The sequence below is a fragment of the Macrobrachium nipponense genome, chromosome 7, assembly GCF_015104395.2.
Source record: "Macrobrachium nipponense isolate FS-2020 chromosome 7, ASM1510439v2, whole genome shotgun sequence".
Taxonomy (NCBI): domain Eukaryota; kingdom Metazoa; phylum Arthropoda; class Malacostraca; order Decapoda; family Palaemonidae; genus Macrobrachium; species Macrobrachium nipponense.
In genome coordinates, this window is record NC_061109.1 from 41,834,847 (window position 1) to 41,859,105 (window position 24,259).

Consider the following 24,259-nt stretch of genomic DNA (forward strand, 5'->3'; position numbering starts at 1 on the left):
ATTATGAGTCATCTGACAAGAATCATGGAATACTGTTATGCATAACGACCAACCTTCAAAAAGCAATTTTGCCTTTTGATGAGCATTATGGCCGGTTTTGGAATTCTTTGGCCTAGTTTGGTTCACCTCTTCTGGTAAGGGTTTATTTCCCTTGGTAATTTTTTAAGCTAAAAAATTACTTATATTTACCTGCATAATTTAAGCCTTTCTTACGGAGGAATTTGCATTTATCTAGCCAGCACGCGGTTCATTTGCCAATGATTTATCGACACGGTGTTGTGTATATATTGACTTGAAATTGTCATAATCGGTCCAAATTTAATTAACGAAGTTTGAGTGGTTTTTATGACTCGAGTGTATTTCTTTGCATTGAAACCTCCAATTTGACCGCCATTGACCCTAGCCAAACTCGGGGGTATCACTTCTGTCAATTTCAGCCATATGACGGATATCCACCCACGTAGTGGAAAATGTCTGGAGAAGACGGAAGAGTAGCTATAATACGTAGGTATTTAAATGAACAAATAAATATTCATGAACTATAGTATTGTTAAGACTATTATGTTGCTGTGATGCGCAATTTCAATTGCAGTATCTTACCGATGGAATGGGAATGTTTAAATCTTGGATTTACGCATAAACACTCACTCTAACAATTTTAAAAAACTTTCGCTTCGTTTAATCAAAGTTCCAGTAATCCTTCACTCTTCAAATGAAGTATGAACCGTAGGCAGGCACTCCGGAGTTTTGTTGTGTGTAGATGATCGCGTTGCGCCAATTATGATTATGTGATTATTCTATCATAACATTCGTTTTTGAAAACAATGTGCTACAGTGTTCGGCGAGGCCTTGCAGCGTCTCCCATCGTGCAACGAAGGTAAGTTTGTAACCAGAGCCACTGAAAATTGCTCCGGAACATGTTAAGGTTGAAAAACATGTCCAGACAATAGCTAGGTAAGGATAACTGAATTGCGCCTGAGTAAAATCAAACGGCGATTTTTGATAACCAACGCCAACGAAGTTCCATCTCTGCCATATCAGTGTGCATGAGGTATAATGACTATATCATGATGTTGAATTAATCAAGTTTAGGTTAGGCCAGGGCGTTGATACCTCGGCAACGAGGTTAGTCATTGCTGTGTAAGATAGTGCTGATTAGGCTAGTTTATAAAACAAAATGGCACCGATTGAGATATTTCGTTGTAAAGCCAACGCACAAAAAATAGAAAGTGGATTTGCAGGAAAATTACTTTTTTTTTTTTTTTTTTATTGGCCAGAAGTTCTAGTAAATGACCTGTTACCTGGCCAACATAAGAAGCAAGCAGAAGTAGCTAAGGGGTGTCTGAAGTAAGAAAAGTTACAAATAAATTTTACATAGGTCTATGTGCTGTAACGAAACTACCCTAGGCCTAAGGGCAATGAATGATACACTTGTCTCTCTTCCTTCCTTCAGAGGTACTCTGGCGAATGTTGAGATTAGTTGCAAAGCGTATACCTAAAAAAGCATAGCAAATGAGTTTTGCTCTGCTGGAGGTGTAAGAAGTAAGGCAATTGAAAAAAAAAACGCGTAAAATGTAGCCATATGGAAAAATTAATCGCCTAAAATTTGAAATACCTAAATGCCCTTTCACAAAATATGACAATAGTCGTGCAATAGCCAACTACCGCAGATGCCAATTTACTGAATTTCGACATTTACGTAAACTACATTTACTATCAAAGGTACCTAATTATTATTATTATTATTATTATTATTATTATTATTATTATTATTATTATTATTATTATTATTTGCATGCAGATGAATAATATTTTAGATGGCTAAAAGCATTGTAAAGTTGACTAGATTGTGTTGTACGAAAGCAATGTCACACGAACGGTTTTTATCGTTGTTTCATAGCGCAACTGCGATTTTTCCCTCCTGTTACACCTTTAAAACCATGTTTACTTATGATTTGCCTTACAGCGCTGAATGATCTTTTAGGTCCAAGCGCTTGGCCTGTGGCCCAAATTTTATATTCCAATTTCAACCTTAGTCTATTTTACCATGAGAATTTAGGTTTTGGTCTTGGGCTGTTTCAAATAACCCATATGAAACGTCAGGATACTTTTATTATATCAGCAGTTTAACTAAATACGAAATGGTTGAGCAGGCAAAGTTTATTTTCTCTCAATTTATAGGGTTTGAGAGAAAAATTCTGATTTCGTCTGTAATTCACTTTGTCTCTTGATTAAAAGGGAAACGGTGAACACATTGAAAATCAAATGGGAAATTTAAACAGTTACGAAAGATTATCAATTGTGCCTTAAATTAATATAATAGGCCATGGAAAAGGGTTTTAGCTACTTAATTACAGATGCTTGTTAAAAACCCGCGGTTGACTGTGATAAGCAAGCGATGATGGGGCGATGCGAATCCACATTTCTCGTTTTTGTAATTGGAGAATAACGTAAGGCAGCACCAATTGGAAGCTGCATAATTTAGATTGCCCTGTTGATAAAGACTCATGGCGGTAAGTTCTAGTATAAGGAGGTCGACCAACAAGCCATATTCTTAGAAACTACCTGTAGGTACTCCATACAGAATATTCATTTTCTTGTCTCGGATTTTTTAAAGACCTTGGATTGAAATCGCTTGAAGTCCATTACAATTTAGACTGCATAAAATGTTGTTAGGAAGAATCGGCAATTTGGCAGAGGAAAATGAGAGAAAGTTGGTGCATTATTTTACATTTGAATGGAAAGGATTGAGTGGGCGGTACAGGGTACACAGATGTGATTACGTACGGTAAGGGTATTTTGAAATAGACCGACATGCTAGTAAGACGAAGCTTGAAAAATGCAAGAGTACCGAAACAGCTATAGAACCTGAGCTTTATTTCAGCAATGTGTTGCATAAAAAATTTCAGTCTCAATGGGTGTGTGCCATTCGAATGCCATAAGTATTGGGTAACATGAGATTTTGTAATAAGGATGTTGTTTCTGTATAGTTAAGCATTATTCTCTTTGCAGTTGATTATAAAATAAAATGAGTTGAAATCATTAGCAAAGCATGTAGCAGGGATATGCCCAAGTATCCGTATCGACTAGTTTTAGTGGTATCGGTATCGGTGAATTTCTGGCCGATACCAGCCGATACTTTTGTCACTAGTATAGGAATTTCAAATCCTTGTAGGCTTCCTAAAATGTATATATTAACAAAGCCCACCAAATAAAGTTTGACATAATATCAATTTTCTGTACCTCTTCATTTCTAAGATAATTATATTGAATTTTATGTTTAATAAAATTATAATTTTAACTTAGTTCAGATGGTCCAAGTCCACTATGAGTTGGAACTTTCTTTTGAGTTGAATGTTTTGTTAATCCATACTGAGAAACAAACGCTGGTCCTTTCTTAATCTAATTTTTATTTATGTACCGACATCTCATTTTTCATGGGATTATTTAATAGAACCAATTTATGTATTGTAATGAGGCAAAAGATTAACCCCTCCATTACCAGGACCTTTCATAATCCAAATAAATGAGTCTGTTAACTGTTTCTAGCCAACATATAAATTAAAACTCAGAATAAAAGTATATATTAGTGAATTCGAGTAAGCATTACGTACCTAAATTGTTAAAAGTCTTCTAATGGTAGCCATAATATAAGCCAAACTGTATCCAGGTACTAAAGGGATTAAATACTTAATAGTTATACATGATGTTATTATTCAATATAACTTATGCCTTTGAAATTGTTTATATAACCCTATTATTTGACCTTTCAACTTCTGAACCTTTAATATATATGCAATAACCAGAGGACAAGAATGATTTTAGTAACAATATATATTCTCCTAAATAACAGTTCTATGGAGGAACAGGTATCGGTATTGGTATCGGCCAAAAATTTGGTAACGGTGCATCCCTAGCATGTAGTTAGGATTAGGTTCAAGTCAGCTGGGGTAAGGCAATATAAAGAAAGGTTTGGTTAGTTAACAATGGTAGGAACTATGCGTTAGTACCATTTCGCCATTTTTTGGAAATGCAGTTTTTCTAAAATGCTTTCAGGCATTATTGTGAATTAATGCTCTTTTCCGCGATTTATTTTTTTAACATAAGCAACATTTTTTTTATGACAATTGTTTTCCTAAACGACGCCTTTCCTGTCTTTTCAGAGGTGTTCATCCACTGGTGTTTGTGAAAGTAAGTTTAGTGTAATGTTTTGTATAAACGACATTTTGTCCTGAAAGCACTGTGTCACGTAGGCTGATATTACTGTCGCCCAGATTATAAATGCTGTTAGGCTACCATTACTTTCTTCATATGTTCGGATTATTTGTACTCGTTACTAGAAATACATTTAGGCTTGGGATGCTAATGTTTTGGTGTTTTTCTGTCTACAAGAGCGTTTGTTGTATATGTTTTCAAATATAAGGTATACCCAAACCATAAAGTATTCTTGCTTATAATAACGTGTATGTTTACCTTGTAGCTGTGGTCTTGTTGCTCGGTTTCATGTGTTTCAAGATATATAAGATATATATATATATATATATATATATATATATATATATATATATATATGTATGTATGTATGTATATATATATATATATATATATATATATATATATATATATATATATATATATGTATGTGTATGTGTGTGTGTGTATTGTGTGTGCGCGCGCGCGCAACATGCATCATTTGCAAAAGGTAATATTAAGATTAATCTTATTTCTTCAGAACCTCAATGACAGGTTTATTGCTTTCACGTCGAAATAGCCCAAATTTGAACAAATGTTACCATGCATGATATCGCTAATTTCTGTACGATACTGCAAAATTTGTCTATCGGATTTAAAGTAAGTAACAATAGGACCATGAGGCAGATGCCGTCAGTAACAGACTCCTTACAGGGTGAGCCTGTGAGGTCCTGTTTTACTTTGGGTTGACTTGAAGGGTAATTCCAAACAAGAAATGACTAAAAGTAGTGGGCAATGAAGGGAGACGTGATAAACAGGTTACAAACAAGGTAAGACGAGGTTTTTCTGAGAGTTCAAATGATTTCTGAATTTGAGCATTTTTTTTTCATGCACCATCGGGATCATCGGTCATTGCTTTGATAATGACCTTTCTATTGACCTGAAGGTTTCTTCTGATTAAAATGACTATACGCTTCAAATGCCAGTAGTGAATAGTACGACTTGGAATAAGAAGCCCCGACAGGGGGTTAGTGCCTTTAGTGCACCTCACGTAGTGCACTGTAAGCAGTACGCAAGGCTTTTTTGCAGCGTCCTTTCGGCCTCTAGCTGCAACCTCTTACATTACTTTTATCGTACCACCGTCCATATTATTTCTTCCATCTGACTTTCCACCCTTTCCTAACAATTGTTCCACAGTGCAGCTGCGAGGTTTCCCTTCAGTTACACCTTTCAAACCTCACTGTCAATTTTCCTTTCGGCGCCGAATGACCTCGTAGGTCCAAGAGCTTGGCCTTTGGCCTAAATTATGTATTCCAATTCCAACTGAAGTAAGAAGAGCTCACCTCGGCGTTGCCTTTGGGGTCGATCATCTGGACGACGATGTGCAACGGGTCCGCCGTCACCTCGTGCACTTTCATGTTGGGGAATTCCATCGGTCTTCCGGGGGGTCTGATTCTGCCCTGGCACTCTTGGTTGACGCTCTTCGACCCCACGTGGAACCACAACTCTGGGTAGATCGTGTCTGCGCCGGGCATCGCAAAGGGCAGGGGCACGTTGGTGGTCAGCGCCGACCTGCGACCACCATACAGGACACTGGAATTATGATATGTGAGCCAAGAAGCCCCGTGGTGAATTTCGTTATGGTCGCTTGCACAGTCTCCTTCGCTGGCCTGCAATTCCCACAGGTTTCAGTCAGGAGTGGTAGGTCACGGGAGTTCTCAATTTTAAACCTCAGGGGGTTGTAGGTGTTATATATTTGTTTTTCGATGATATTCGTATTATCTTTTATCGGAGAGTAAAAGTGAAGCATTTATCGACATACCTGATGTCTGGATTTAGGACTTACAACACAGGCCCGTGTAAATAAAACTGATTTGAATTTGTGACAATTCAGGAAATATTTAGAAAAAAGGTTATCAGTGGTTTTATTTAGTTATTTATTTAGTTATTTGTATTTAAGACATGCATGCTTATTATACCTTATCAGAGGGTAAAAGTAAAGCTTTTATAGACATATCCGATGTCTGGATTTAGAACTTATATATATCAGCCTGGTGCAAATAAACTGAATTGAATTTGTGACAATTTAAAGAATATTTAGGGAAAAAAGGTCATTAATGGATTATTTAATATTATTCAATGAAATGTGATTTATGTTATATTTAAGATTTATTGATTTAGGTGGTATTATTCTTCGTAAATTCAATGTTAGTACTAGGACAGCAACTACAAACAGCATGCAGGAAATCTGTATAAAATAAAACAACAATATCATCATATTTCTGGTCAAGAGTGCACAAATTTAGCCCGTATATAACTGTACAGAAAATGGCATGATTTTGGACATTGTTACCACCTCTGATAACAACCCCTCAACGGCGGAAATGTTTGTATTTCTCTCTCCTTCTTCTTCTTCTTCTTCTTCTTATTATTATTATTATTATTATTATTATTATTATTATTATTATTATTATTATTATTACTTGAAAATTCGCACTGTAACACGAGTCTAGAAATAGAGAAACAAATCCACAGTTACGTAAGGGTGAAAATACATTTAAAAATAAAACTAAGCAGCGAACTTTCTGCATATGTTCCTGAAAGTTAAATGTTTAGATTAATTTTTGAATATATTTGTACCCATACACAACTGTGGATTTGTTTCTCCATTATTATTATTAATATTATTATTATTATTATTATTATTATTATTATTATTATTATTATTATTATTATTGCTAAGAAATTCACAATCTCGTAAAAAACAGTTTGTGTAATAAAAATCCAAAATTATGCAGTAAACTGTATTACCATGTGAAGGACAAAAGCAAAGACCTCCGAATACCTGAACGTCCTCAGCAGTGTTTACGAAAATAACTCCTAACACTAATGAGGAACACCGTCCAGGTTTTCGAAAAGTCTTTGCTTTTGCCTGTTACAAAGTCATACAGCTTACTATATAATTGTCGATTTTTGTTGAACAATTTATTATTATGTTTGATGAAATTTGCTCTCATCCCTTACATGTTCATTTAATCATTTTAAGCCCAAAGGTTCATAAAATTTTCCCATTCATTCATCACATTGGCTTCCTCTTGCTAGTTAGTTAGCCTTTAGGAACACCACCATCCTCTGCAGGGGCTTATTTGTGCGTTCCTCTTACCGTTTTGGATTATTAGGATCCTCAGGCCATGTGGTGACCCTTAGAGCTCTCAGGTGCCCGTCAGGATAGCAGTCACAGGCAGCTCTCTGTGCTATCACAGCTCTTGCCCCGCCGATGACGGATCCGTTCTCTTCTACCTATTGAAAGCAGGCAGGAGAAAGTATTCATTGAACTGGAAAATATTTTAGCAGATCCACTGAAATATGTCTGGAGCTGTGCATATGCTTATAAATATACTTACAAAAAAAACCCACAACATTATTAACGTAATGTTATTGCGAAGGCTGGTAATGTTAAGATGTAGTAAAGTCTAGATTAAAAAAAAGACATGAGTTCTATCTATAGTTAATGTCTTTTAGATACTATTTTACACGCGTTTTAGTAATGAGCATTATATCAAATGCTATTTTACTTCAGCTAACAGGTAACAGGATGGAAATAATTTTACTTGTATTTTGTCTGCGTTAGTCACGGAGAAAATGTAAGCTTTGGCCTTTTTCCTGGCATCGTACTTTGACGCTTCGTTTCGTTATACCCTGTGATTGTTTGTTATCAATTTTCATAAGTGTTTTTATTTCAGTGGATAATAGAGTCGCCAGATTGTCTTTCTCCACTTTCTGGCCACATTTAGAGTTTGCAATTACCATTTAATCGTTATGACAGTGCCTGTTATGGAACTCTTTTAAGAGAAATGAGTATGAGAACAATTGGCTAGATTAATCACGCATGTAGTTTGAAGCATTTCATAATCCTTTATGTCTGAAAAGGTTTGAAAATGAAGAGCGAGTGTTTCAATATGTCTACTAAATTTATGCAAGAATCATGCACAAGGATATACCCATGTTTTTTATCCCTGATAATCACCTTCAATCTGGGTGATAAATGTGTGTATCAGACTTTTGACAGCTGCTAGCGTTTGTGCGAGTATATAGGCATGCATATAGTTGTGGAGGGATGTATAACAAGACCCCAAAATTTAGACATTTTATGCATATAAGCAGCATAAATATATACACTCTTCCACTTGAAATATAATACTAAACGTAGAGACTACAATATTAACACTTACAATGTTGAAATCGACCCAGAATATGAATTCCTGAGTGCTCTTGAATGACCTCTGGTAGGGCAAAGCACAGCATGGATTTGTTAGGTGTAAACGTGGCAGGACCTGAAAAAGATAAGGGTTAGCGATGATGTTATGTAGTCTGCTTTGCATCCAAGTCGAATATCATTACACATTTTTCCCAACTATTTGGGTAGGAAGCACCTTATATTATTGATATCAGAACGTTCATTCTAATAAGTTACTTGAAGTTATTGGTAGGCCCTAAGTTTGGTGCAAACTTCACCATCAATCGTGTTTTGAATTTCTGCTAGATAAAAACAAAGAGAGTAGCCCTGTTAATGGTGCAAGGGCCTCGGTGTGACCTCAAATGATTACCTTGAAATTGATTACGTCTCCGGGCATGACTGCTACCTTGGAGAGCGTAGGGTGCGCTTTTATTTGGCTCTCGAGTTTTTGAAAGGCGAGACGTCCCAGTTGTCTCAGCATAGCTCTGGAGACGTACTTCCTTATGTTTTGGTAGTAGTTGCTCCTCACGTGTTCTGCCACCTGCGAAAATCAGTGCTGACGATTTTAGTTGCTTTCATTTCCTTTAATCCAGGGTTTTCAACCTTTTCCTCACTTGATGCTTTTTGAGTACTTCTGTCAGCGGTCACAAGTTAATGAAAGGTTATACACAAAGACTCGATTGAAAATGAAATATTAAAACGTATACGCGTAATGATAGAGTGGCTCCATTGAACATTACGATGTGTTAATTCGATGAATTAGTTACGTTCGCAATAACACACACACACACACTCTCTCTCTCTCTCCTTTAATGAGACTAAAATATATTTTTTTCAGCCATCTAAATACTTGACAACTCCCAAGTCCTGCTTAAAACTTTTGGGCATTGTTCGTATACCGAGAAGGCATAATCTGGCCGTAGGCTACATGAAAAATAACACCATTGCTTGACATGTACATTTCCATAAAAGGAGTTCTGTACTAATGGGGAGTTTTCGATCAAGTTCGGTAACATGCGACGGCAGTAAAAGTGCATATACATAACCCACCTTGATCCGTATGGGGTTAGTGGGCGTGTCCGTGTGGAATTTCCTCGCAAAGAAGTATCGGTGGGACGATTCCATCATCTCGTTCATGTCCCCTTCTTCCACGGGACCTGGACCCTGGAATGATGTGCTGGGTGAAAAGGGTAGGTTAACTGTCCTCTTCTTTATATTCTGCTTAGGACAGAAAGGTCGCTTTTCATAGGTCGTGAGATAGTTTAATTGTAGGCTGTTTTATATTAATGGAATTTGATTCAGGTTTAAATCGCTTCTCTGATAATAAAATAATAATAATAATAATAATAATAATAATAATAATAATAATAATAATAATAATAATAATAATAATAATAATAATAATAATAATAATATTGAAAAAGAAACCCACAAAATCACTTTGTAATTTGTTTACTTCTAAGTATTTACATTTAGTTTTACTACACACTCGAGTACTTTCAGGCCCGATCTATGGCCCATTTTCAAGAGATGTTTGGGATGTTAGCCTGGGTCAAGGCCCAGCATTCGTCTGGAACTTCTTCTCGTTGAACTGTCATTTATGTGATGGCTGTTCTGGTTTCCTTGAGAGTTGCCAATCCCCTCTGGTCGCTCTGATATCCCGAGCTGATAGGTCAATGGGATTAATCCTTGAGGTAAGGGTGTGGTCACCAAAAGTCTGTTGGGCAGGAAACCTAATCTCCAGGTCAGCAGGGTCAATCTTAGCTTCTTTTAATATCAAAGCTCGGCTTATGGGATCTTCTGGGGTAAAACCTTTGTTTCCTTCTATTACTTTAATCTCTCTGGTGAGTGCACTTTCTACTACCCTCCTGTGACTAATTTTGTTGCTTTTGCATATAAGCCTACTGTTTTTGAAACCCATCGCATGGTCATTTTCCTAACAATGCCTAGCTACAGCACTCCCCTGAGAGTTAAGTTGTACTGCCCTATGTTCTTGGATTCTAGTCCTTATTCCCCTTCCTGATTCCCCCACATATCTGTCTCCACAATTGTTGCAATTGATTATGTATATCCCCGCTACATCATCTGTATTACTGTCTTCTCCTTCCAATTTATTTTTACATACTTTGTTTTTTACGGTATTATCAAAGGTATATACAAATTTATATTTACTTTCTTTCATTTTTGAAGTGATTTGTTTCATTTTAGGCATAAAAGGGAGGGCAACCATTTTCTTGTTTTCTTTATTCCATGTACTCTACATTTGCTCTGTAAAAAATTTTTCTAGCTTTGTTGAGTGCCCTTTTTTTGAACCATTCCGGGTATGCTAATGCATCGAAGCTTTTACCGATGTAATTTATTTCTTGTTCTATCTTGCAAGGGTCACACGTTCTCATTGCCCTAAGAAATAAACCTGTTAGAACCCCTATTTTTATATCATGACTGTGAAAAGAGAAGAAATGAATATATGAGTTTGTATGTGTGGGCTTTCTATATGTGCTGAATTCATATCCTGTTTCTTTTCTTTCTATGAGTATGTCTAAAAAGGGCAGTTTATTATCGTTACTTTTCTCTTAAGTGAACTGGATATTGTTATCAAACATGAGTTCATCTAGAAAAGTTTCTATTTCATTTTCATCACCTTGCAGAATAGCAAAAATATCATCCACATATCTCCACCATACTTGAAGTTTTAAGTTAGGGACATTAACATTAGGAACTAGATTAGTTTCGAAATATTCCATATAGATGTTAGCGAGTATAGGTGATAATGAGGACCCCATAACTACTCCATATTTCTGTTTGTAAACTTGTCCCTCAAACGTGAAATAAGTATCACTGACACACAATTTAATCAACTCAAGGAAGACGCCTATTTCGATGTTTGGATTGGAAATACCCTCATTATGTTTAGTCTGAAGGAATTCTAATACTTTATCTAAGGGAAAATTGGTGAATAATGCTACTACATCAAAATTGACCATGTGTCCCTTTATATTCTTTTTCTTAACTTTGTCTATGAAATCTACTGAATGTTTAATATGGGATTCTGAAAATATACCTAAGTATATTCCTAGTTCTCCAGCTAACCACACAGCTAAGTTTTTGTTAGGAGATTTCTTACTAGAAACAATAGGGCGTAATGGACAGCCCTCCTTGTGTATTTTGGGGCTGCCATATATATATGCAAGTTCAGGTAATTTACTTGAGAATAATTTATTGCATAGCATGTCCTTCCCATTACCTAGTCTACTGATTATTTTCTTCACATTCTGATTAAAGGTATTCTGAAGCTTTTGATTTGTTGGAGGATTCTCTATTTTAGCATAAGTAGTTTCATCATCTAGTAGCCTGCACATTTTAACCCTGTATTCTGAGCTATTCATGATAACAATACTACCTCCTTTGTCAGCTTTCATGATTCTAATGTCTTTGTAGCTTTTTAATCCCTTCTGAGCGATACTAAATCTCCTTGGCAAGATATCTCCAAGTTTGCTTTCATTACTCCCTATCATCACTCCTCTGAGAAAAGGAGCTAAATCATTGTGATGTTCAACATTAAGGTAGTTAATCTTGCTGTTAAATTCTATGTTAATATTGTTTGTAGTCCCTGCACAGAAATTATTGACTAGGGATGAAACAGCAGCACCATGGCTAGGATCAAATTTCTATGCAGGGACTACAAACAATATTAACATAGAATTCAACAGCAAGATTAACTACCCTAATGTTGAACATCACAATGATTTAGCTCCTTTTCTCAGAGGAGTGATGATAGGGAGTAATGAAAGCAAACTTGGAGATATCTTGCCAAGGAGATTTAGTATCGCTCTGAAGGGAATAAAAAAGCTACAAAGACATTAGAATCATGAAAGCTGACAAAGGAGGTAGTATTGTTATCACGAATAGTTCAGAATACAGGGTTAAAATGTACAGGCTACTAGATGATGAAACTACTTATGCTAAAATAGAGAATCCTCCAACAATTCAAAAGCTTCAGAATACCTTTAATCAGAATGTGAAGAAAATAATCAGTAGACTAGGTAATCGGAATGACATGCTATGCAATAAATTATTCTCAAGTAAATTACCTGAACTTGCATATATATATGGCAGCCCCAAAATACACAAGGAGGGCTGTCCATTACGCCCTATTGTTTCTAGTAGGAAATCTCCTAACAAAAACTTAGCTGTGTGGTTAGCTGGAGAACTAGGAGTATACTTAGGTATATTTTCAGAATCCCATATTAAACATTCAGTAGATTTCATAGACAAAGTTAAGAAAAAGAATATAAAAGGACACATGGTCAGTTTTGATGTAGTAGCATAATTCACCAATGTCCCCTTAGATAAAGTATTAGAATTCCTTCAGACTAAACATAATGCGGGTATTTTCAATCCAAACATCGAAATAGGCGTCTTCCTTGAGTTGATTAAATTGTGTGTCAGTGATACTTATTTCACGTTTGAGGGACAAGTTTACAAACAGAAATATGGAGTAGCTATGGGGTCCTCATTATCACCTATACTCGCTAACATCTATATGGAATATTTCGAGACTAATCTAGTTCCTAATGTTAATGTCCCTAACTTAAAACTGCAAGGATGGTGGAGATATGTGGATGATATTTTTGCTATTCTGCAAGGTGATGAAAATGAAATAGAAACTTCTCTAGATGATCTCAAAAAGTTTGATAACAATATCCAGTTCACTTTAGAGAAAAGTAACAATAATAAACTGCCCTTTTTAGACATACTCATAGAAAGAAAAGAAACAGGATATGAATTCAGCACATATAGAAAGCCCACACATACAAACTCATATATTCATTTCTTCTCTTTTCAGATAGAACAAGAAATAAATTACATCGGTAAAAGCTTCGATGCATTAGCATAACCGGAATGGTTCAGAAAAAGGGCACTCAACAAAGCTAGAAAAATTTTTTTTACAGAGCAAATGTAGAGAGTACATGGAATAAAGAAAACAAGAAAATAGTTGCCCTCCCTTTTATGCCTAAAATGAAACAAATCACTTCAAAAATGAAAGAAAGTAAATATAAATTTGTATATACCTTTGATAATACCGTAAAAAACAAAGTATGTAAAAATAAATTGGAAGGAGAGGACAGTAATACAGATGATGCAGCGGGGATATACATAATCAATTGCAACAATTGTGGAGACAGATATGTGGGGGAATCAGGAAGGGGAATAAGGACTAGAATCCAAGAACATAGAAGGGCAGTACAACTTAACTCTCAGGGGAGTGCTATAGCTAGGCATTGTTGGGAAAATGACCATACGATGGATTTCAAAAACAGTAGGCTTATATACAAAAGCAACAAAATTAGTCACAGGAGGGTAGTAGAAGGTGCACTCATCAGAGAGATTAAAGTAATAGAAGGAAACAAAGGTTTTACCCCAGAAGATCCCATAAGCCGAGCTTTGATATTAAAAGAAGCTAAGATTGACCCTGCTGACCTGGAGATTAGGTTTCCTGCCCAACAGACTTTTGGTGACCACACCCTTACCTCAAGGATTAATCCCATTGACCATCAGCTCGGGATATCAGAGCGACCAGAGGGGATTGGCAACTCTCAAGGAAACCAGAACAGCCATCACATAAATGACAGCTCAACGAGAAGAAGTTCCAGACGAATGCTGGGCCTTGACCCAGGCTAACATCCCAAACATCTCTTGAAAATGGGCCACAGATATGGCCTGAAAGTACTCGAGTGTGTAGTAGAACTAAATGTAAATACTTGGAAGCAAACAAATTACAAAGTGATTTTGTGGGTTTCTTTTTCAATCTTCAGAAGAAAACTGAAAGAAGTTTTTGTTTTATTAATAATAATAATAATAATAATAATAATAATAATAATAATAATAATCATAATCATACAATAATAATAATAATAATAATAATAATAATATATTATTATTATATTATGATTATGATTATTATTATTATTATATTATTATTATTATTATTATTATTATTATTATTATTATTATTATTATTATTATTATTGCACAAGTACTTTACGGTAACGTGTATATTTAACTAAAAAGTAGAATCACCAATGATGTCCTCCTTGCAGTGTAACTTATGTAATACGTATGTCTGAATTAAAAATTGTACAACTGGAAGATACTGGAAGCCTTCCCAGCTCCCAGCTTTACACTTTAACTAATGTTCATGAATAAATATTGTTTTAAAATAGCACAAGTGCGGATTTTATTTCTCTGTTATCATTATTATTATTGTACTTATGAAGCAGACCCTCTCTCTAGCATATTTTATTAAAAGTAATGGCTACTTCAGCAGCGTTATACTTGTAGAGATTCTTCTCTATTTTGCGAATAGTGGCTTTTTCCGTGCTACTTAAACAGGCTAGTAGAGCGCCTATAGAGGTCATGATCAAATAGAGTGTCAAAATAGGTGTATATATTTGAATTTTACAGATAAACTATGATACCATTGTCATCAAAGTCATTAACGATTCTCTCTCTCTCTCTCTCTCTCTCTCTCTCTCTTTCTTAAAGCGAGCTTTCATCTGGATCTTGCCAGATATCCTCGGGCTGGGAAGCTGAGGGTGGACTGATCTTGGTGTGGTGTCCCTCCTCCTCATATTTGGGGTTGACAGCAGGGTGTCTGCCCCTTGCTGATCTCCTATTGTCTGGTGGCGGTGAGTCTTCATTTTCATTGGTGGCTTGAGCCAGGTCTCAAGCCACTTTCTCCGAGCAGCCGTCTAGACCTCCTGAGCAGGCTACACTGTGGGACGTCACAGCTAATTTGATTTCCATTGTTCGGGGGCGTTGTCTTCCGTAGAGTTGTCGTGGTCTGTGGTGTCATTGTTGGTGGCAGGTCTTCTCAGACTCGTAGGGAGGAGAAATTCTTCCTGCATTGTATTCAGTGTAGGTTTTATTTGCTGGATGAGAAGCGCCTCCAGCAGGCGCAACCGAAGGGCATCAGGGGCCTTCCCGATGATCTTCGTGTTCTGTATGATGACATCCCAGGAGATGGCCTCTTGATGTTTGGTGTGGGCGTGATTCTTGATTGCCCTCTCTTGGGGGTGGCATGAGTCTCTCTTTGACAGGCGCATGGTAGTCATACCTACGTAGGCGCTGCTGCGTTCGCGGACTGGACATGTAAACTGGTACACTACATGCGTCTGCTTCAGGGGGTCTCATACCTGTGGAGAGGGGTTATTTTTCATAATGAAGTCGTGCGTCCTCCGGTTCTGGTAATGTATGATTAAGTCGATATTCTTGGTGATGTCGGTCGGGGATACATTTTCGGAAATAATTTTCTTCATGGAGTCCTCCTCTTCACGGTAATGGGAACTCATGAAGGCTTTGTAGTACAGCTTGATATTATCCGGGGGGCGGGGCTGCGGGCTCTCACTACCATACCATTTCTCCAGGGCTGTGCGGACTTCCTTGCTGATTAATTTATTTGAGTACCCGTTGTTCACAAGTACTTGGGAGGCGCGGTCGAATTCCTTGTGAGTATCCTGCCAGGTCGAGCAGTGGGAGAGGGCTCTCCTGACGAAGGCCCTGACGGTGGTGCTTTTGAATCTGGCGAGGCACTCGCTGTCACCATTGAGGCAAAGTACTAGATTGGTCTTCTTTGTGTAGATGGAAGTACGAAGACCGTCTTCCATCTTGCTTACAAGGACGTCGAGGAAGGGGAGCCGATCGTTGGAGCTCTATTCAGCTGTGTAATTCAGCACACTGCACTGCTGAAATGCTTGACGGAGGGCTTCTACCTCATCCTCGGCGTCGACTTGCACAAAGATGTAGTCAATATAACGTCCATATCTGCGTGGTTGTTGCATCCTGGCGAAGACCCTTTCCTCCACGGTGCCCATATAAAAGTTAGCGAAGAGGACCCCAGTGGTGAGCCCATCACCATGCCGTGTTCCGCCAGAAGGATGGCATGGCGATGGGCTCCCCATTGGGGGTGCTCTTCGCTAACTTTTATATGGGCACCGTGGAGGAACGGGTCTTCGCCAGGATGCAGCAATCCCGCAGGTATGGATGTTATATTGACGACATCTTTGTGCAAGTTGACGCCGAGGATGAGGTAGAAGCCGTCCGTCAAGCATTTCAGCAGTGCAGTGTGCTGAATTACACAATTTAACACAACTCCGATGATCGTCTCCCCTTCCTCGACGTCCTTGTAAGCAAGACGGAATACGGTCTTCGTACTTCCATCTACACAAAGAAGACCAATCTAGGACTTTGCCTCAATGGTGACAGCTAGTGCCCTGCCAGATTCAAAAGCACCACCGTCAGGGCCTTCGTCAGGAGAGCCCTCTCCCACTGCTCAACCTGGCAGGATACCAGGAACTCGACTGCACCTCCCAAGTACTTGTGAACAACGGGTATTCAAATAGATTAATCAGCAAGGAAGTCCACACAGCCCTGGAGAAATGGTATGGTAGTGAGAGCCCGCAGCCCTGTCCCCAGGATAATATCAAGCTGTACTACAAAGCCTTCAGGAGTTCCCATTACCATGAAAAAGAGGACTCCACGAAGAAAATTATTTCCGAAAATGTATCCCCGACCAACAACACCAAGAATATCGACTTAATCATATATTACCAGAACCGGAACCGGAGGACGAGTAACCTCATTATGAAAAATAACCCCTCTCCACAGGTATGAGACCCCCTGAAGCAGACGCATGTAGTGTACCAGTTTACATGTCCAGTCCGCGAACGCAGCAGCGCCTACGTAGGTATGACTACCATGCGCCTGTCAAAGAGAGACTCATGCCACCCCCAAGAGAGGGCAATCAAGAATCACTCCCACACCAAACATCAAGAGGCCATCTCCTGGGATGTCATCATACAGAACACGAAGATCATCGGGAAGGCCCCTGATGCCCTTCGGTTGCGCCTGCTGGAGGCGCTTCTCATCTAGCAAATAAAACCTACACTGAATACAACGCAGGAAGAATTTCTCCTCCCTACGAGTCTGAGAAGACCTGCCACCAACAATGACACCACCGATCACGACAACTCTACGGAAAACAACGCCCTCGAACGAGGTACTCCTGTAGCTGATAGAAATCAAATTAGCCGTGACGTCCCACAGCGTAGTGCAATGCCTATCAACGTTACCGTGCCGCTCAGGAGGTCTAGACGGCTGCAGCATCTGCATCATTGCAACCATCGGCTCGGAGAAAGTGGCTTGAGACCTGGTTCAAGCCACCAATGAAAACGAAGAATCACCACCACCAGCCAATAGATCAACAAGGGGCAGAGACACCCTGCTGTCAACCCCAAATATAAGGAGGAAGGACACCACACCAAGACAACTAGCACCGATTAGATGGGAGGAGATCGATGCGGCCTGCCACAGACCAGATGATACAGACACCCCTTACACAGTAGAGGAACTGAAAGCGGTTTTTAGAGTTGGCAGAGACACAGCGCCAGGAGCAGACAGGATAACATACACCATGATCAGTAAAATGGGTCCTGCAGGAGAAACAGCCTTTCTGAGAATCCTAAACAAAACACACATCGAACACACAAGACCACAAACCTGGCGGCAGCAGGACACGCAGCCAAACCGCAAACCTAAAGATCCAGAGAACCCAAGACCAATCGCATTGGTGTCATGCATTGAGAAAACTGGAGAAAAAAATGGTACTAAATAGAATGAAATACAAGATTGGTCCACTGCACAAGCAGCTATATGCATATCAGGAAGGAGTCGGAACTACAGAGTGCATAACAGATGTTCTCAGCTACATAAATTAGAAGAAGGCCACAGTAGTCTTCATAGATTTTGAAAAGGCTTTTGAACTAGCCAGTCCAGCAGCAATACTTCCGTCAGCAGTAAGGAAGGGAGTCCATGGACACTTACTAGCCTGGACAAAAAACTACATACTGGGAAGGCAGGCCAGAGTAAAATTCCAAGGAGTGATGTCTACATTCCACGACTTGGAAAATGGCACCCCTCAGAGAGGAATTCTGAGTCCATTTCTATTCAACATACTAATGGAGAATATAGCCTCCCTGCAGCTTCCAGAAGGCGTAGAAATCTTCATCTATGCCGATGATGTGTGTGTAGTAGCAAGAGGAGCTGTTAGAGTGCCCAGAATGCAAAGGGCACTCAATGACATCAACAATAAATCATATGAGCTAGGTCTTAAAATAAACATAAATAAAACAAAGGCCATGACAATAAAAGCCCACAGACCGCTGCAACCACTGACAATAGGAGCTGAGCCCATAGAATGGGTAGACAGCTACATGCACTTGGGAGTTGTCATAGACCAGCAGCTAACTTTCAAGGAGGAAATCTAGTACTTGAGAGAAAAAGCAAATGCAAGACTGGCCGCCCAGATATACATGTCATCCCTGAAGGAGGGAGCAAATAAACAAATACAAAGGAAGTACTACCTAGCCTGCACCAGAACACTGGTGGACTATGCTGCCCCCACTCTGATGAGGCTGACAGAGGCTCAAAAAGAATCACTGGAGGTCATTAAAAACAATGCAATGAGGCTCATGCTAGGAGCACCCACATGGACAAGGCTGTGCAACCTCAGGCTTGAAACTAACTTGCCAAAACTAGAGGATAGGATTGCACAGCGAAATGCAAGCATAATGGCCAAGATGTTCCTCTCAGAAAGAGACTTCATTTTGAGGAAAAGAGCCTGAGAGGAACTTGCTAAACACCCAGAGATTCAAAGTCCGAGTTCCTATGGTAAGGACCAAAGTGACAACATCAAGAGTCTAGGCATGGCAGAGACACTGCTGCAGCTAGGTCCAGACACAACACAGGGCACACAACAACTACCACCCTGGAAGGACACTGCAATATATAAATACACAAGCCTGCCAAGAGCAAAAGAAGACTGCACAAGAGATGAGCTAAGAGCGGCAGCCTATGAAGCAATCAGAAACACTGAGACCATAGGGGCACAAACATACTACACCGATGGCACTGTAGATCCTGAGAATCAAACTACGGGAGCTGCAGTATATTCAAGAAACTTCACAGCCTGCTGAAGGACCTCCAACCACGCCTCCACTATGCAGACAGAGTTAACAGCAATAAGACAGGCACTGCTGTACTCACTGGAGAATAAAGAAGGGCCTGTAATCATCCACACCGACTCAAAGTCCTCAATGCAAGCCTTGCAACAACAGAAAAATAAAGAAAACAAGGCACTGCTGGCTGGAATTAAAACTGCTGCACCAGCACAACAAAAGAGGAAGACCTGTCACCTTAAACTGGATACCCAGTCACATAGGAATTCCAGGCAACGAGAGGGCCGATGAGCTAGCCAAAAGTACAAAACACATTGACAGAGTGCAAATACATATACAACCTGGACTGCAACAAATCAAGAATGCAATGAAACCACTCTGCAAAGAAAACTTGCTAAAAGACCATCGTGAGTGGGTAGAAAAGAACTCACCGTCTGCCAGATGGTATAAGACATCGACTGATCTAGTGCCTCCTCCCATAGACAGGCACACACCAAGAAAACTTGCTGTGATCATCCACAGACTCAGGCTAGGATATAAAGCCTGCTGGGAAATCGTGGAAAACAGTGTCAGACCATGTGAACACTGTCAAGAAGAAACACAGCAACCACTCCTTCACAACCTGCTGGAATGCAGAGAAACCACAGCTAAGAGGTTCAGCACAAATTGAATTAATTGCACAAGATGCTGAGCATGCAGCTGCCACAGTCACAAAGACAATCATTGAAAACTACCTACCACTGAAATCCTCCCGCAGGGACCCAAGGGAGTAAAGGGTTGGACAACCCCACCTGCAGCGCTTCTCTAATATTCGAAAGCTTTACATTCTTTAAAACTTCTACTACAATATGACATGATGGCCCTCTCTTACTGACACCATCAAACTTCTCCTGTTCACTCCTATCTCTACATCTAAAAATATTTCCAATTTCATAAAATTAACCATGAACTTAATGAATCTTTTCAGATCACCTACGGGCCGAACAAGGGAAAGGCCCGTGCCAACAAGAAGTGTTGGCTTAATACAACAACAACAACACACCAAGATCAGTCCACCCTCAGCTTCCCAGGCCGAGGATGTCTGGCAGCTCCAGACAAAAGCTCGCTTTAAGAGAGAGAGAGAGAAATCGTTAATGACTTTGATGATTATGGTTTCATAGTTTATCTGTAAAATTCAAATATATATAACCTATTTTGATATATACAACCTATTTTGACACTGTACTTAATCATGACCTCTATAGGCGCTCTACTAGCCTGTTTAAGTAGCACGGAAAAAGCCACTATTATTATTATTATTATTATTATTATTATTATTATTATTATTATTATTATTATTATTATTATTATTATTGGAAAAGTAAATCCAAAATAATGTCTGATTTTATTATATAAAATACAAAGCAGAAAGCTTTCGAAGACCTGCACGGTCCTCCTTGTCAATCTGAATACAATTATTAACAGTGACCATACAAGAACTTTATTTTTTGACTAGTTTACAAATAGTCTGTTTGATGATGTAGTTGGCTCTTCACGTTATCCCCTCGTTCTCCAACGGCAAACCAACTAATCGCCTAGATCTTCGAAGTGGCGGTTCGTCTCTTGAATCGTTTGATCTGTTGTCCATAGCAGCTTGGGCGCCTGCAACAAGGGTCACGGATGTGTCCCTTGTTAACCTCAACGAAAGAAGATGAGGCAGCGGCAGTATCAGAGGTGGCTAGATTATTGGTGTTATTACTATGCAACCTTTCTCTGTTATAATCTCTTATAAACTGACAGCAAATTATTTCATTTAAAATAAAATCTTCTTGTGTAAAGGCTTTATTGCCTTCCATAGAGAGACCCCTGTTAATAATTGCTCCTTCATCTAACCTTCTAATACCTGTATCCTTACTATTGAAAATTACTTTTGACTTGTTCCAATTTATGCGGTGATCGTCATTTAAACTATGTGAGACTAGTGCATTATTCTCAGCATGCAAATTACAAGCTCTTTTGTGTTCATTGATTCTGACTGGTAGTCCCCTCCCACTTTCTCCGTAATATTTCTTATCGCAATCCAGACAAGGTATTTCATAAACACCAATTTCTTTGTTAAAGCTTTGGTTGGAGTTATTATTTTGTATGAGACAGCCTTTGAGTGTATTCTTATAGTTGAAGACCAGGTTGACCTTTTCTTCACCTTTTTCATTTATTTTTTTTTCTAATATTTCGTAAGTTGGGATTAAATGGTAAGGTTAGATACTTTTTTTATTCTTTTTTGTATTCATATTGACTTCTTATATAGAAAATCCTTTTGGCTTTAGTGAAGGCATTATTTATGAAATTTTCTGGATAGCATAATTTTCGAAAAACTTCTTTTATATGTTGAAATTCGCTGTCAATATATTCAGGATCACATATTTTCAGAAAAGTGACTAATGCTGAAGCTTATGTCCACTTCTATCCTTTTCATAATAATGAAGTAAAGCAAAATATAATGATAAATTTCATTCTAAGAGCCTTGAAAATATGTGATCCTGAATATTGACTGTGAATTTCAACATATAAAAGAAGTTTTTGGAAAATTATTCTATCCAGAAAATTTCATAAATAATGCCTTCACTAAAGCCAAAAGGATTTTCTATATAAAAAGTCAATATGAATACAAAAAAGAATAAAAAAGTATCTAACCTTACCATTTAATCCCAACTTACGAAATATTAGAAAAACAATAATTGAAAAAGCAGAAGAAAAGTTCAACCTGGTCTTCAACTATAAGAATACACTCAAAGGCTGTCTCATACAAAATAATAACTCCAACCAAAGCTTTAACAAAGAAACTGGTGTTTATGAAATACCTTGTCTGGATTGCGATAAGAAATATTACGGAGAAAGTGGGAGGGGACTACCAGTCAGAATCAGTGAACACAAAAGAGCTTATAATTTGCATGCTGAGAATAATGCACTAGTCTCACATAGTTTAAATGACGATCACCGCATAAATTGGAACGAGTCAAAAGTAATTTTCAATAGTAAGGATACAGGTATTAGAAGGTTAGTTGAAGGAGCAATTATTAACAGGGGTCTCTCTATGGAAAGCAATAAAGCCTTTACACAAGAAGATTTTATTTTAAATTAAATAATTTGCTGTCAGTTTATAAGAGATTATAACAGAAAGGTTGCATAGTAATAACACCAATATTCTAGCCACCTCTGATACTGCCGCTGCCTCATCTTCTTTCGTTCAGGTAACAGGGACACATCCCGTGACCCTTGTTGCAGGCGCCCAAGCTGCTATGGACAACAGATCAAAGGATTCAAGAGACGAACCGTCACTTCGAAGATCTAGGCGATTAGTTGGTTTGCCGTTGGAAAACGAGGGGATAACGTGAAGAGCCAACTACAATCATCAAACGGACTATTTGTAAAACTAGTCAAGAAAAAAAAACAAAGTTCTTGTATGGTCCATCTTTAATAAATTGTATTCAGATTGACAAGGAGGACCGTGCAGGTCTTCGAAAGCTTTCTGCTTTGTATTTTAAATAACAAGATCAGACATATTATTGTGGATTTACTTTTCCATTTTATTTTATTAATTCATGTGATTATGAGGTTTCTTTGGATTATTATTATTATTATTATTATTATTATTATTATTATTATTATTATTATTATTATTATTATTATTATTACATACAATCAGACATAAATAAAGGTACCAAATTTGTCAGAACTGTTGAATAGGAATGATAAATGAAATACCTGTCCGCAGAAATCTGTATCCTCCATATGTCGACACAGATTAATGACGTTCCGACCTTCAAACCTCTTCAGCCAGTGGAAACCAAGGGGTCTACAGTTACTCCTAGAAAAGCGAATATGTAAATGGAAAAGTAGATCAGTATGATTGAAGCATGCGCGTAATGAAAATAATGGGGACGTGGGAGTGAGAGTAATATGAATGGAGATCGATGCACATTTTGCTGTTGCTAATGCTATCGAAATTTACGGCTGCAAATACGTGCTGAAACTTCTTCTTGTGAACTTTAGGAAAATGTATGCCTGGGACCATTATGCAAGCCGGAAGTAAACAGTCCGTGGAAGTCAACGAGGCTATATTAGATTCACACCAACCGTGCATTTGATATCTAGGCCCTTCCCTTACGACGCTCCTGATTGGCTGTTGATAAGCCAATCACAGGGCTGAAAACTCTCTCTCGAGAGAGAGAGTGCACTTGGGCAGGATGTATGTTCCACCTCTCCTGAGGGATACGTTTGAAAGACGTATCCCTCAGGAGCGGTTGAACATACGTCCTTCTTATGTGAACTCTCTCGAGAGACTGAGTTTCCAGCCCTCAGAGCCCTGTGACTGGCTTATCAACGGCCAATTAGGAGCGTCGTAAGGGACTGGTCTAGACATCAAATGTGCGGTTGGTGTGAATCTTACTCAGACGTTACAGTATTTAGTTGAACAGCTCTCTCTCTCTCTCTCTCTCGCTCGTCTCCTTCTCCATATCTCCCTCCTCTCTCTCGTTTCACCAATGGGACCCCTATCTCTCACCTCCAGACCCCCCAAATCTCCTCCGTCTCGTCCAGTCTCTCGCCCTCCCTCTCTTCTCATCTCTCTCTCTCTCTCTCTGTATATATATAATATATATATATAATATATAGTTGTAGAGCTCCAGCGAAAGATCGTCAGTATAATAATATATATAGTACACAATATATATATATATATATATATATATATATATATATATATATATATATGTATATATATATATATATATATATATTATATATATATATATATATATATATATATAGAAAGAGA

General features: G+C 38.3%; 1 protein-coding gene and 1 long non-coding RNA gene across 2 annotated transcripts in view; one reads left to right on the forward strand and one right to left on the reverse strand.

Moving 5' to 3' along the window:
* The window catches only part of LOC135216986 (uncharacterized), a 47,706-nt gene that overhangs the window by 6,148 nt on the left and 17,299 nt on the right, over positions 1-24,259 (reverse strand). The window contains 6 exon segments of the mRNA XM_064252537.1: positions 5,540-5,763; positions 7,355-7,491; positions 8,424-8,525; positions 8,799-8,969; positions 9,479-9,592; positions 23,188-23,290. Of these exon segments, the coding sequence (XP_064108607.1) occupies positions 5,540-5,763; positions 7,355-7,491; positions 8,424-8,525; positions 8,799-8,969; positions 9,479-9,592; positions 23,188-23,290 (851 nt within the window).
* The window catches only part of LOC135216987 (uncharacterized), a 183,210-nt gene continuing 159,633 nt past the window's right edge, over positions 683-24,259 (forward strand). The window contains exons 1-2 of the long non-coding RNA XR_010314993.1: positions 683-877; positions 4,164-4,191. This is a non-coding gene — a long non-coding RNA (uncharacterized LOC135216987). The remainder of the gene's footprint in view (positions 878-4,163; positions 4,192-24,259) is intronic.